This window comes from Oryctolagus cuniculus, chromosome 2 (genome assembly GCF_051225735.1).
Source record: "Oryctolagus cuniculus isolate XC-2025 breed Fujian yellow rabbit chromosome 2, ASM5122573v1, whole genome shotgun sequence".
Classification (NCBI taxonomy): domain Eukaryota; kingdom Metazoa; phylum Chordata; class Mammalia; order Lagomorpha; family Leporidae; genus Oryctolagus; species Oryctolagus cuniculus.
This window is the reverse complement of record NC_142868.1, coordinates 91,881,239-91,895,419: the sequence shown is the minus strand read 5'-3', so window position 1 is coordinate 91,895,419 and position 14,181 is coordinate 91,881,239. Positions and strand designations below refer to the sequence as shown.

At 38.7% G+C, this 14,181-nt stretch overlaps 2 protein-coding genes and 1 pseudogene across 2 annotated transcripts in view; 1 reads left to right on the top strand and 2 right to left on the bottom strand.

Moving 5' to 3' along the window:
* Window positions 1-1,152, bottom strand: part of LOC103352162 (disintegrin and metalloproteinase domain-containing protein 32) — a 191,886-nt gene extending 190,734 nt beyond the window's left edge. The window contains exon 1 of the mRNA XM_089327036.1: window positions 1,051-1,152. Coding sequence (XP_089183162.1) covers window positions 1,051-1,152 — 102 coding nt within the window. The remainder of the gene's footprint in view (window positions 1-1,050) is intronic.
* Window positions 791-13,168, bottom strand: LOC127485930 (uncharacterized). The gene is made up of 5 exons (XM_089327035.1): window positions 13,029-13,168; window positions 12,843-12,929; window positions 4,808-4,846; window positions 2,175-2,216; window positions 791-1,183 (listed from the first exon to the last, which is right to left on the bottom strand). Exons 1-5 carry the CDS (start codon window positions 13,166-13,168, stop codon window positions 1,177-1,179), a joined length of 315 nt encoding a protein of 104 aa, XP_089183161.1. The 3' UTR covers window positions 791-1,176.
* On the top strand, window positions 6,485-7,340 carry LOC138848418 (RRP15-like protein pseudogene; annotated as a pseudogene).
* Window positions 13,169-14,181: the final 1,013 nt, after the last annotated feature.

The following is a 14,181-nucleotide window of genomic DNA, read 5'->3' as shown; positions in this document are numbered from 1 at the left end:
CTGGGCTGATAAAACCATGCAGTATGTATTGTTGACTTTTTGAACACCTGACAAGAGGGCTTTTTTGCTCATCCAGGCCCAATTTATCAAGGTAGATACAGATCTCTGTAAGAATACATATCCTTTCCCAGGCAAATAACATCAAAGGACAGCTGCTCATAACCCAGACCTCCCAGCTTCCTGTCCAGGTGAGTTAAATCATCTTTATCTTGACTATGAGGGTATTTCAAAAAGTTCACAGAAAAAAAGAAATGATAAGTACATTTCAGTGCAAAAATTTTTTAAAATCCATGCATTTTGAAACAACTTTATGCCAAAATATTGACTGTTAAATGAAATGAATTAACTTTACAAACACAAAAACAAATGACAATTTTCAAAGCTCTGTTAAACTGAATTTATCAGTTAACTGCCCTCCCCCAAAAATCTTTAGTCTCATAGAAATTCATTTCTGAATTTGGAAAAACATGTAACTACAGAACTGAATGATTTTATATAAATTCTTTCAGAAAATGAAACATGAAAAAACTTTCTCTAATTCATTTCCTCACACCAAACTCTGATAATGGATTAGCCTTTGTCACTGAGAACCAAGCCCAAGCCCCGTGGGTCCTTTGGAAGCTGCCTGTCTTCTGGCCCTATTGGTCAGGTGGACAAAGGGCAAAGGAAAGCTCGGGGCAGTGGGTCCCAGTTGGGCAAGTTCAGTCCCTGCAGCTTCCCTCAGAAACCCAGGTTAGGGACGTGGGGAGGGCAAGGGGAAGAAATATCTGGATTTACCATACCTTCACAGGGCAAGCCAAGTCTGGTGAGAAGATCCGAGAGGAACAGCTTGGTTTATCATACAGAGACCACACTGCATGAGGCATCTGATACTTATGGAGCTTTAGGCAATAAACCAGAAGGGGATGGCAGGTGGCAGAAAAGCCATGTAGAAGACAAGAGGAAGAGCTCAAGTTGAAACACTTCCTTCAGTTAAGGGTCCTGAAATGGCCAAAGTGTAACCCCAGGGATTGAATTCTGAGTTGGAGGAAGTGGAAAAGAAAAACAGACATGTCGCCATGCAAGTTGGTCCACACTCGGTTTATTGTTTCCTTTAGCTGCGATCGGGTGACAAAAGGCAGGATTTTCATTTCTCATTGAAACCCTTGACATTTCCGTTGTCTTTTGAAGGAATTACTAGTTACTGTGGGAGAGGAGGAAAAAAACACATGATCAAGTTGTAGATAGTAAATTTCCTCCCACAGCAAAACACAGAGTTGTGGTACTGCCTAGTAAAAGGTTCGTGTTGAAGCCTTTAGGATTTTCTTTGATTTCAGGGAAACTATCATTGTTAATCAGAAGTATTTAAAATGAGAAAAAGGCCGGCGCCGCGGCTCACTAGGCTAATCCTCCCCCTTGCAGCGCCGGCACACCAGGTTCTAAGTCCCGGTCAGGGCGCCAGATTCTGTCCCGGTTGCTCCTCTTCCAGGCCAGCTCTCTGCTGTGGCCCGGGAGTGCAGTGGAGGATGGCCCAAGTGCTTGGGCCCTGCATCTCATGGGAGACCAGGAGAAGCACCTGGCTCCTGCCATCCAATCGGCGCGGTGCACCAGCCGCAGCGCGCCAGTCGTGGCGGCCATTGGAGGGTGAACCAATGGCAAAGGAAGACCTTTCTCTCTCTCTCTCTCTCACTGTGCACTCTGCCTGTTAAAAATAAATAAATAAATAAAATAAAATAAAATGAGAAAAAAATTTTTGGCTGAAATGTTCATGAATATTAACATCTTTTTAAAAGAAATATTAATTTTAGTTTTTCCATACTTTAGACTAAATAACTTCGGTTTTCAAGTTATCAACAATTTTTTGCTATTAAAAATCCACAGACCTGAAGCATTGTGCCTATGGTTCTGCTTAGGAGTTTGTTTCTATAAGCTAATTCATTGATTTTTACATCATATTGGGCTTAATTCTTTTGTTCCATTCTATCAACAGCAGCAAGTTTCTAATGACCTTAAGGGAACTTTATTAAGCTGAATTTTAAAATACTGTGGTTTAAATATTCATCAGTTTAAAAATTAGTAATTTTTCATAGGTTATTTATTTGTGTAATATTTCACCAATTCATTGGCTTACTCAGTACTTAGTCATTAAATTCCAATGCACACTCATTTTAACACACATTTCCTAATACACTTACCTACTACTACTTGTTGATTGGGTGCTTTCCTGTGAGTCTGATCTAAGTGAATAAGGAAATGACACTTTTAGATTGACATAAAACAGGTGATATAATGCAAGTACAGTCATGCTTAATTAGTATGGCAATTTCTTCCTCTTTATACCTTCAATTTTGTAGTAAAAAATAAATATCTGTCAAGTTTCTACTTTTAAATGCATTATCACCAAAAGCAAGCTAAAATTATTTGGCCTCTTTTCTATTTTTCTAGCTATAGAGTCCTTATTTCTAATCCCCAAATAACCTGGGAGAGAAAAAAAGAATGAATTGTGCACAAACGAATCAAGATTAATTTGCAGAGAAAACAAGTAAGATTAGTAAGAATTCAGTAATTACAGTGGCATAATATTGACCTCCCCACCTCTGCTATGTTGTACCTCCAAAAGTTATAGTTGCTCTTTCAACTACTTCAAAAATACTCTTTGTAATATAGCTAGTTCCCCCCAAAAGCAAAAAGGAAATTTATTTATGGAGATTTCTGAGTCCTACTACATATATGTCTGTCTTTCAAAAAAAATCTTGTTTAGTTATGTCTGCCAAAGTAGTTAACTACCAACAGCCCTCACTGGATTTCCAACAGAAAATATTAAAAATAGATGTAAAAAGAACATGGGACCAGTAAAACCACCTACAAGCTGTTCCACTTCTGATCCAGCTCCCTGATAATGGCCTGGAGAGAGCAGTGAACGATGGTCAAAGTACTTGGGACCCTTCCACCTACATGGGAGACCCAGAAGAATCTCCTGGTTCCTGCTTCAGCCTGACCTAGCCCTGGCCCTTACAGCCAGCCGGGGAGTGTACAAGCAGATGGAAAATCAATCTCTCTCTCTCTCTCTCCCTCTGTCTCTCTCTCTGTAATTTTGACTTTCAAATAAATACATAAATCTTTTTTAAAAGGAAGAAATATAGAAAAACATAATAGGTGTCATAACAGTAAAGCATTGTACCTGCTTAGCTTACTAAATTTAAATGAAAAATAAAAGAATGCTTTTCTGTATTCTATAAACAAAGCTAGACTAATGAATTAATAGTCTAAATTATATTCTCCAAATGATGCTTATATTGTCCTATAGTTGATGTCTTCTAGATGATGATGATGATATTTGAATGCCATATTCTAAGATTAGAGACAATCTGTTACAATTGGAGTACTTAACACTAATTAATATGGTTATGTGAAATTCAAGAGTAATAACTCATTCAATAAACAAATGTCTATTGAGCATTTATGCTGCAGAATGACACTATAAACTGAGAAACAAAAGAGGCATGTCCATTACCCTAAAGCAAGTTCAGATCCTAGATGAGTACAACGTTGGGAGACCTGTATGACTGGAACACTGCATCACAACTCCCTGGCGACAGTGACAGAGACAAGAGGCAAAAAAAAAAAAAAAAAAAAAAAAAAAGGGTTTTTTCCCTCATACTTAGCTTGTTGAAAGTAAGAAATGTCTATAAAAGTGTGGTTAGAGGGCCGGTGCTGTGGCGCAGTGGGTTAATGCCCTGGCCTGAAGTGCCAGCATCTCATATGGGCACCGGTTCTAGTCCTGGCTGCTCCTCTTCTGATCCAGCTCTCTGCTATGGCCTGGGAAAGCAGTGGAAGATGGCCCAAGTGCTTGGGCCCCTGCACCCATGTGGGAGACCCGGAGGAAGCTCCTGGCTCCTGGCTTCAGATCAGCGCAGCTCCAGTCGTTGCGGCCAATTGGGGAGTGAACCATCGGATGGAAGACCTCTCTCTGTCTCTCTCTCTCTCTCTGCCTCTCCTCTCTCTGTGTAACTCTGTCTTTCAAATAAATAAATAAATCTTTCAAAAAAGAAAAGAGGGGTTAGAGAGAATGGATACAGAAATACTGCAGCTTTCTTAGAGGATGGAGCGTCTTCCACCAAGAAGGAGAGATACTATATAATGTCATAGCGTTGCCTAGAAAATAGCTTGTGGCTATAAAAGAAATTCTGCATAGCAGTGGATTAATGTAACTAGAAGTCACTTCAAGAAAAAATACAGGATAAAAAAAAGAAAACTTTATGAAGAAGATGAGTAGACATTTCTCATTTGATACAAATGAGAAACTAAAACTTAGAGAATTCAAGAGCATCCTTGTTAACAAAATTGTAGGCTGTTGAGGGTCTTAGGGAAATATTGAATTTTAGTGTGCTTATGATGCTATCTCTTATATAAACTTTTCCAAAGTGGGGAACTCCTTCACTCAGTTGTTCATATTTTGTTTATTAGTCTAAATGCAATCTAAATGAAGAAGCAAAATTTTCTTTTATAAATGTTAGCATAAACTATTGAAAAATGTTCATCTTGTACATTATACAAACTAATTATAAGTACCTATCTCTTACTATATTTCTCTGTGTGAGTCACAAGTATAGGTGATTGATAAAAATTTAGTCAACCAAAGAAAAAAATATTAAATTAATTGATATCTGTTCCTAGAATGGGAAATAATACCAAGCTGATTTAGTAACAGTACTTTATCAAGTGTGGATACTTAAAAATTATTGTGCATATATTTGTGAATTATCAACTTTTTCATTCTTAGTTTTCAATATATTTATTTATAGGAAATACTATCTAAGTTCTTTACCTGCTGGTTTCTGCTTGAGTACTATCTTCTGACGTGGATCTAAATAAAAACATCAAAAAGTCACTCTGAAGAAACTTGCCTACTTTGAGAATAGGCCATTTTGTACCAAAATTAATTCTTAAACACACAGGGCATGCAGATAAGTAATGTTGTTTACTCAAATGTCAAGTGCAATATAAAAAACAAAATTAAACTTCTGCAGTGGTGAAGAAAATAATGATAAAACTGTTTTTCATTATCACTGCTAAGCACAAATTATAAATTTGACTCTAAATTCCTAAATTTGGGCTACAGGGTTCAAATTAACTTTATTTGCTAATATGGAAATTATCACATTGTACAAAAATAAATTTGTGCTTAATTCAGGGAAATCTAGAAGACTGAACTGACTGCATAACTTCTCCCTTCTATTCCACACAATACAAAAAAAGCTAAAGAGAATAGCATACAATTTAACACAAAAGTCAGATTGCTAGCCATTAAAGTTTCAAAGACTGAAAAAGCTAGAATTTCAAAGACAAAGAAACAAAGAAGGAGCTAAAGCTGAGTGCCCTAAGTGATGTGCTTCTAAGAATCCTAGCTTGGAAGGAGTTGAGGGATGGACCCACACATGTTTGAAAGCTGGGATTCTAAGAGGGGTAAAGGCCTGGTGTCTGTGCTGTTATATTGCTTTGTTAAGAATATCCAGGAGTAGCTTGAACAGCCCCACATCTCTAAAGCCAAGTAACCAACCACAGAGAGTTTCAATATCCCTCTCAGGCAACTGCAGGTGCCAAGTTGTTTACAGTGATCCCTCACCCTTTGACCTTGCCCTCCTCCCCTTTTCCTGCCACTCATACTTAAAAAGGACTAGTTACAAAGGAAAAGTCAAGATGGCTTCTTTAGTACACCATCCCTGTCAATGACTCAGCTTACTAGTACTCCAATTAAACTCACTTTCTTTGCTACAACACCTCACCCTTGAGTTATAAGACTTTTCATGTGGTAGCCAGATGGGCTTGAACGTGGCAACAATTGTTGGTGAGCCAGGCAATGTAAGCTGTTCAAGGGTGTCATTCTTGTTTCAAATGACCCTCCCTGGGAAATGTCTAGTAGGTGCTAGAACTTTTTGTTCTGGGGCTTTCCCTTGGACTCCCTACAAAGGTTTTGGCTGACCCAAGCACTACACTGTTGAAGAAACATCTGATTCTGTGGGTCCCCTGCTTCTCCTCTGAGCAGAGTAAGTTGACTTGGTATATAAAACTGAGAACTCCTTTATCCTCCACTTGGGACACTCCTTTAGGAAGCCTAATGTGTATTTTATTTGACATAGGAGCCCTGTTGGAGAGAGGAAAAGAGTTAATAGGACTCGTACCCAAATTCTGAACCAGATATTTTGTGGTTATTTCTATTTCCAAGCCGAAATTGTGATTGTTTGCAACTAAACCCTTTATATGATTGCCATTGGGTCATTTGTGGCTTGTCTGTATCTGAACCTCTCTTTCTCTTCCATTTTCTGTCTGAAGTAGAAATTATAGTGGGAAATGCACCTTCAAGCCCTAAGGAGAGCCTATTGAGGCATATTTCGGTAAATTGTCACAGTGTTGGTAAAATATCATGACCAAAACTAAAATAATTTATTGTAACAGACTGTCCTCGTCTTAAAAACGATGGGCCATGACTTCCAGTGAGAGAAAAATGGCTGCGGCCATTGCAAACTCATGTGTTAGTGCAGGGAAAAAAGCTGAAAAATTTGCTAAAGAAAAAGAAGAAGGTGGAAATGATTGCCAAAGTCATAGCATCTGAGCTGGAAGAGGAGGTGAAAGATGCTTCCGACAGTGGAGGATCTGTAGGAAGCTGTGGATTGGAAAAGGGTCATTTTTCTGATGATGAAGCAATAGATGCTGACAATGAGGATGCTGATGAATCCTGTGACAAAGAAAATGAAAATGCTGGAGAATCATGTGCTAGAACTAATATGGGCTGGGCAGATGCCATGGCTAAAATCCTCAACAAGAAAACACCTAAAAGTAAACCCCCCATTTTAGTCAAAAATAAAGAACTGGAAAAGGAAAAAGAAAAGTTAAAGCAAGAAAGACTTGAGAGAAGAAAACAGATTGATAAGAGGCAAGAGTGGGAAATTATGTGCAGAGTAAAGCCAGATGTTGTCAAAGACAAAGAAGGAGAGAGAAATCTTCAGAGAATTGCAACACGGGATGTGGTGCAATTACTTAATGCTGTCCAAAAACATCAAAAGAACATTGATGAAAAGGTTAAAGAAGCCGGAGGCTCTATTAGAAAGCGTGCTAAGTTGATATCAACTGTTTCTAAGATTTAATCAGTGTTCTGAGAGGAATGGATGGAACTGCAAATGAGAAAAGTTCAACTGAGAAGCTCAAAAGCCAAACAGACTGAAGCGAAATCAGAAGAGGGCCCAGGTTGAACGATCCTCCATGATGATTTCATGATGGGAGCATCTATGAAAGACTGGGACAAGGGAAGTGATAGGCCAGATAACAGCAGACCAGAATCTACAAGTGACTCTGACATGTAAAATAATAGAGGTAACATAGTTTTCAATCAGTTTATTTTTCCTACAAAGATACTCTATCCTCTGGCAGTTTGGGAATTATAATGATAACATTTGTAAGAAAGCCAAAAGACTTACTAGCTTTGATGTGGGGAAAAAGGGACACTAACCCACTGTTGGTAGGAAGGCAAACTGGTAAAGCCACTATGGAAGTCAGTCTGCAGATTCCTCAGAAACCTGAATATAACCCTACCTTACAACCCGTCCATCCCACTCCTTGGAATTTACCCAAAGGAAAATAAATTGGCAAACACAAAAGCTGTCTGCACCTTAATGTTTATTGCAGCTCAATTCACATTAGCTAAGACCTGGAATCAACCCAAATGCCCATCAACAGTAGACTGAATAAAGAAATTATGGGGCATGTACTCTATAGAACACTATACAGCAGTAAAAAAAAAAAGGATCTGGTCATTTTGCAACAAGATGGAGGAATCTGGAACACATCATGCTGAGTGAATTAAGCCAGTCCCAAAGGGACAAATATCATATATTCTCCCTGATTGGTTACAAATAACCAAGCACCAAAAGGAAACCTGTTGAAGTGAAATGGACACTATGAGAAACAGTGACTTGATCAACCCTTGTCCTGACTGTTGATGTACAATTTAATATTTATCCCTTTAGTATTTTTTGTTCTACTTAATACTATTGGTTGAACTCTTTAATTAACACACAATTATTCTTAGGTGTTTAAATTTAACTGAAAAGTGATCTCTGTTAAACATAAGAGTGGGAATAAGAGAGGGAGAGTGGGAGGAGATGTAGAATTTGGGATATGCTCAAGCTGACATGCTGCAAATGGTAGCATTAGAAACATACCAGGCGAATCCAATTCAATCCCATCAAGGCGGCATGTACCAATGCCATCTCACTAGTCCCAGTGATCAATTTCTGTTCACAATTGATCATAATGATAGGACTAAGAACCAAAGGGATCACATAAACAAGACTACTGTCTGCTAATACTAACTGATAGAAGAAAAAAGGGGGAGAACGATCCAATATCAGAAGCGGGATACACAGCAGATTCATAGAATGGCAGATGCACTAAACAGCACTCTGGCCTCAGAATCAGTCCTTAAGGCATTCACATCTGGCTGAAGAGCCCATGAGAGTATTTTAGGCATGGAAAGACAAGACACTCTGGGAAAAAATATTAAACGAAATATCTCTGTGAGTGAGATCCCAGTGGAAGAATGGGCCATCAAAGAAGGAGGTACCTTTCTCTGAAGGGAGGAGAGAACTTCCACTTTGACTATGACCTTGCCTAAATAAGGTCAGAATTGGCGAACTCAAAAGGCTTCCATAGCCTTGGCAACTCATGACAAGAGCCTAGGGAGATTACTGACGCCATAAACAAGAGTGTCAATTTACTAAGTCAACAACAGGAGTCACTGTGCACTTACTCATCATCTAAGATCTCTGTCCTTAATGTGTTGCTCAATGTGAATTAATGCTATAACTAGTACTCAAACAATATTTTACACTTTATGTTTCTGTGTGGGTGCAAACTGTTGAAATCTTTACTTAATATATACTAAATTGATCTTCTGTATATAAAGATAATTGAAAATGAATCTTAATGTGAATAGAATCGAAAAGGGAGAGGGAGATTGTTGGTTTGCTGGAGGGAGGGAAGTTATGGGGTGGGGGAAGCCATTGTAATCCATGAGCTGTGCTTTGGAAATTTATATTCATTAAATAAAAGTTAAAAAAATAAATAATTAAAAAACTAAAATAAACCCTATGTGAAATCTTTCAGCTGTAAATCCTGCCATGTCATGTATCACAGAACTCACATGGGTTAAAATCCCCATGCTTACAATGAATGTTAGAAAACTATATATCGGAACTTAACTTTCATTAGAAATCATATAATTCACATAGGGGAGAAAACTTAAGAATGTATTGAGTGTGGAAAAGCCTTTTGATGGAAGTCGCACTTCATCAAACATCAGAGAATTCACAGAGCTGAAACAATTTATGAATGTACTTAATGTGGAAAAGCCTTTTGCCCCACCCAAGTCAGCCCTCAGTAGACCTCAACGAATTCACACATCGCAGAAACTTTTGAATACAGCTGAGTGTAGAGATTCATTTGGATGGAAATCAACCCTCACTGTACATCAGAAAATTCATACAGGGGAGACATGTTATGAATGTAATGAGTGTGGAAAAGTATTTTAGTGTAAGCTAGACCTCATCAAGCATCAGAGAATTCACACATGGGCAAAATCTTATATATGTAATGAGTGAGGAAAAGTTTTCTTGTCAAACGACAACCCTCATTACACATTAGCAAATTCAAACAGAGAAGAAACCTTATGAAAGCAATGAATGTGGAAAAACATTTTTCTGAAATCCAAGTGGCAAAAGAAACAGAATTCATCAAATGTTTTGTCCCAGGTAAGAAATGATTATCTGGTGACCTACATACTCAAGAAATTCTAGACTTATTTGTTTGTAGGCCTGGATGTGCCTACAATACCACAGGTCTGTTTATTGGGTGTAAGAGAGGTTGCTTGCAAAGTGTTCTGGTTGTGTAAAATCCAGGCAGTATTTCTGAGATTGAATCTATGCCAGTATTTTTTGTTTGTTTGTTTCTTGGATCACTGTGAGTTGCTCCTGTGTGTAATTAAATTCTGACTTGATTGGGGGAAAAAAAGATGGACCAGAAGTTCTTTAAATAAAAATGCTCAAGGCTTATAAATTTTTTAAAGTATTCAAATGATAAATGAGGCACCGGGGGTTTAAATACATTTAGGACAGACAATTTGGATTTCTGCATAAGAGCCCTGGGTAAAACTGAGAGTGAAGAAAAATTGCTGACTTCTTAGTAGATAATGGAGAATCCTATTCAGCTGTAAAAACCCCACTCTCTCACAAGAACATTCAGTCTATTCTTAACATGTAGGTATATTGGGAAAATATAAAATTGAGCATTCTTAGAACCATTAGAATACAAATTGGGGGACTGTGTCTTATAACACAGTTTTTTTATGTCAAAATATGCTATCCTCTCCTAGGGTGAGTCTACCTCTTATGAAAATTTAAATGTTCAAGTAACTTTTTCATCAAGAAAAGTCAACTATGAGTTTCCCCCAGAACAGGCTTGGAACTCTCAAATAGTGCCTAAAGGAACACTTGTCAAAGAACAGAACTTCCTTCACACAGAATGGTTAAGGGAGAATTAGTCTACTCCAGTTGATCTTGTCTCACAGAGCAGCCCTTGACAGGGCCAAACCTGGAACTCTTCATAGGAAAAATCAGTTTCATGGACAATGTAAATGTCATGCCAGGATATGATAGTAACTTTATAGGAGACCTTTGAGGCCAGAGTCCTAATGCAATGGAGCTCAACACAAAAAGCAAAAAATTATTGCCTTTACTACCTCTCCATCAGACAGAATGAAATCAGGTGAAAAACTAACTCAAGGCATATCCAGGAGCAATTTAAAAGGAGAGTTCCTCACTCAGGGAATAAAGACTTAAAACATGCTCCTGAAAATCTACAATTCTTTAAACCTGTTCATAAATCACTTAATAGGGGCTAAAAGTCATTATCTAGGTCATCAAAGAGTCCCAAGCAATTCAGGGAAATCAACTTGCTGAACAAACTAGAAAATAGCAGATAAAAGTAGGGACTATCAGTCTATATCTGGGTCCCTTCTCTCCCAGATTGATCTGTCTAAAAATAGATCAACCAATATGTTGAGAATAAGGCTAAGAAAGAGCTAAAAAACAAAGTTTTCCTCCCAATCAAAATTCTTCAGTTTGCAAATGCAATGCACAAGCAGTTATCTTCATTCTGAATTGCTATTACAAACTATGCTACAGTACATTTGTGAGAGTGTCCATTATAATTGACATACCATGTTGTAACGTGTACACAAGTGTATCATGGGACCCAATTTACAAAAGAAAAAGTATTCAGCAAGTCATCTAAAAATTCATGATCTCTGCCAAAAACAATCCAAAGAACAATTACAAGTCTCCGCCCACTCCAGCTAAAAGGGAACTCAACATAAATGTTCTTACTCTACTGAAGATGGGCAGGTTGCTCTCACCTAAATGCCCTGAGCTCAGGGAATGTCTCATACTTACGAGTATTTTTGGCCACATTCTCTGGCTGTGCAGATGCCTACACCATCCAAATAGAGAAGGCCAGTGAAGTGGTCAAATCCAGCCTCAAGGAAATCATCCTGCAGTTGGCACTACCTAGCAAATTCACAGTAGCAATGGGGCAGCATTTGTTTCTTTCATAACCTAATAAGTATCTAAGACCCTCCAGATTAACTGGAAATTACACTCACGTTGGAGGTTCTAGTCCACAGGAAAAATGGATATCAATCGCACTTTATAGAAGAGCCTTACCAAGATATGCAAAAAACTAATGTAATGTGAGACAAGGCACTACCAGTTGCCTGGCTATGGTCACTGGCACTGTCCCTGAAACAGGCTCCAACCAACCTACTTTAAAATAAATGAGGAGGTAAGCATTGGGTGTCATGGTTAAGAATTTTCTTGGGATGCCTGAATCCCTGTCAATATGCCTTGTTCAAGTCCAGGCTCTTCCACTTATAATCCAGATTCCTGATAATGCAGGAATCTGCTGACAGGCAGCAGATGATGCTTCAAATACTTGGGTTGCTGTCAACCACAATGGAATGCATTCCAGGTTCCTGACTTCAGCCTGGCTGAGACCAGACTCTTCTGGGCATATGAGGAGTGAACCAGAAGATGGAACAGCTCTCTTTTTCATTACCTCTCTGCTTTTCTTCATTAAAAATATTAAAATAAAAAATAGCAAATTATTTACAGCAAAGAGGAAGCTACAAGCTATCTAGAAAACTCACACATTAATAGGGAAAAATAATCAGGTTGACAACTGAAATATCAATTACTGTAAAGGGTATAACAACAGAATATTTCTTAAATGTTTCAGAAAAATGACTCTCAACTAAGAATCTGTAACCAGATAAGCCACCATTCAAAAATGCATGTTAAAAGAAGAGTCATGTTCAGGCACTTAACAGAAAATGTTCGTAAAACATAGATACTGGGGTGAGCCAAGATGGCGGAATAGTGAGGGTGCGCACTGATAGTCCGGGAAAAGATAGTTTAATAAAAGTGGAATTACTGTAGCCTCAGGAAAAGGCTCAGGAAAAAATTGCAGAGGAAACTCTTCCGGATCTAGTGGATGTGACATGGAGGACCTACGGGGAAAGCAAGGTTGCCCACCGCATGGAAGCCGAGCCGCCGCCAAGCCGTGCCAGCGCAGGAAGGGGAGATGAGACAAAAAGACCTCAGTAACCCGAGACATTGGCAGGGAAAGGCAGAAAGAGCCCACAGGGAACGAGGCCTGAACCCCCACAGGGGAAAGTTCACCAGGCTGACTGGAGAAGAGAAAAAATGAACAAATAAGGGGAACCAGCACGGACATTAACCTCTCTCTCCACTCACCTTACAAAGCCCAGCAAGACAAAGAGCAGGCGCCATTTTACGTATGTAGAGAGGTGCCTGCCATTAGCCAAGCAGAAAAACCTGACTCTGGTGGGGAGAAATAACAGGAAGTTAAGACCTAGTTAGTGAAAGTGTGGAGCTAATGAACAGAGACTGTGAAAATCTGAGGGGGGGGAGAGAACTCACCGAGTACACAAACATGGTAACCGGGGCACACTGGTGAGAGACTGTGGAGAAACTTGAGACCACACTGAGAGCTGCATAAACTCTTTCTGTGGTCCCAGGGGTAAGCAGACAAATACCCACAGGGGCCAGATTTCATACATCAACTACCCTCAATCCCACTCAGCCGTGTGGAATTACTTTCCAACTGAGTCATAAAAGAGAGAGAGAGAGAGAGAGCAAGCAAGTGAGAGAACAAACTGGGTGAGGCACCTTTGGCACACCCTTAACCTTGAAGAACCAAACAGAGCTCTCTGGCCACATCCATCACAGCCTCTACGGATCCATCAAAAGCAGACAGTCCATTTAATCTAGAGTCACAGTATAATGAGAAGAAACACCACACCGAAGAAACCAAAGAATATCTCCAATATGACAAACAACAAACGCAAAAACTGAGGTAACAAGAACAAGGAAGAAACTATGATGCCCCCACATGAAATAGGCACCCCAATTCAAGATTATGAAGATGATGAGATAGAAGAAATGCAAGAAGCGGATCTCAAAAAATTGATAAGGACATTAAGAAGTTCATGAAAACAAATTCTTGAACTACAGAAATCCTTAATGGACAAGATAGAAAATCTCTCTCATGAAAATGAAATATTAAGAAGGAATCAAAATGAAACGGAACAACTAGTACAACAGGAAACTGTGATAGTGATGAGAAATCATAATGAAATGAAGAATTCAAATGATCAAATGACAAACACATTAGAGAGCCTTAAAAACATTATGAGTGAAGCAGAAGAGAAAATACTGGACTTAGAAGACAGAGAACAGGAAAATATACAGTCAGAGCAAAGAAAAGAAGAGGAAATTAGAAATCTAAAAAAATATTTTCAGGAATCTTCAGGATACTATTAAAAAAAACCAACATTCAGGTTCTAGGAGTTCCTGAAGGCATGCAGAGGGATAAAGGATTAGAAGACCTTTTTAGTGAGATGCTAGCAGAAAATTTCCCAGGTTTGGAGAAGGACAGAGACATTCTAGTACAGGAAGCTCATGGAACCCCTAATAAATGTGACCAAAGGAGATCCTCACTACGTCATGTTGTAATCAAACTCACCACAGTGAAACATAAAGAAAAGATCCTAAAATGTGCAAGAGAGAAACG

Bases quoted from the DNA above. Each gene is read 5' to 3' on its own strand.
- LOC127485930 (XM_089327035.1), bottom strand. From the start codon at position 13,168: ATGTATGAAATCTGGCCCCTGTGGGTATTTGTCTGCTTACCCCTGGGA. The intron at 12,930-13,028 runs GTGAGTTCTCTC...TCTCCCCACCAG, and splicing joins TTACCATGTTTGTGTACTCG to AGTCAGGTTTTTCTGCTTGG. The intron at 2,217-4,807 runs GTAAAGAACTTA...TTATTCACTTAG, and splicing joins ACTCAAGCAGAAACCAGCAG to ATCAGACTCACAGGAAAGCA.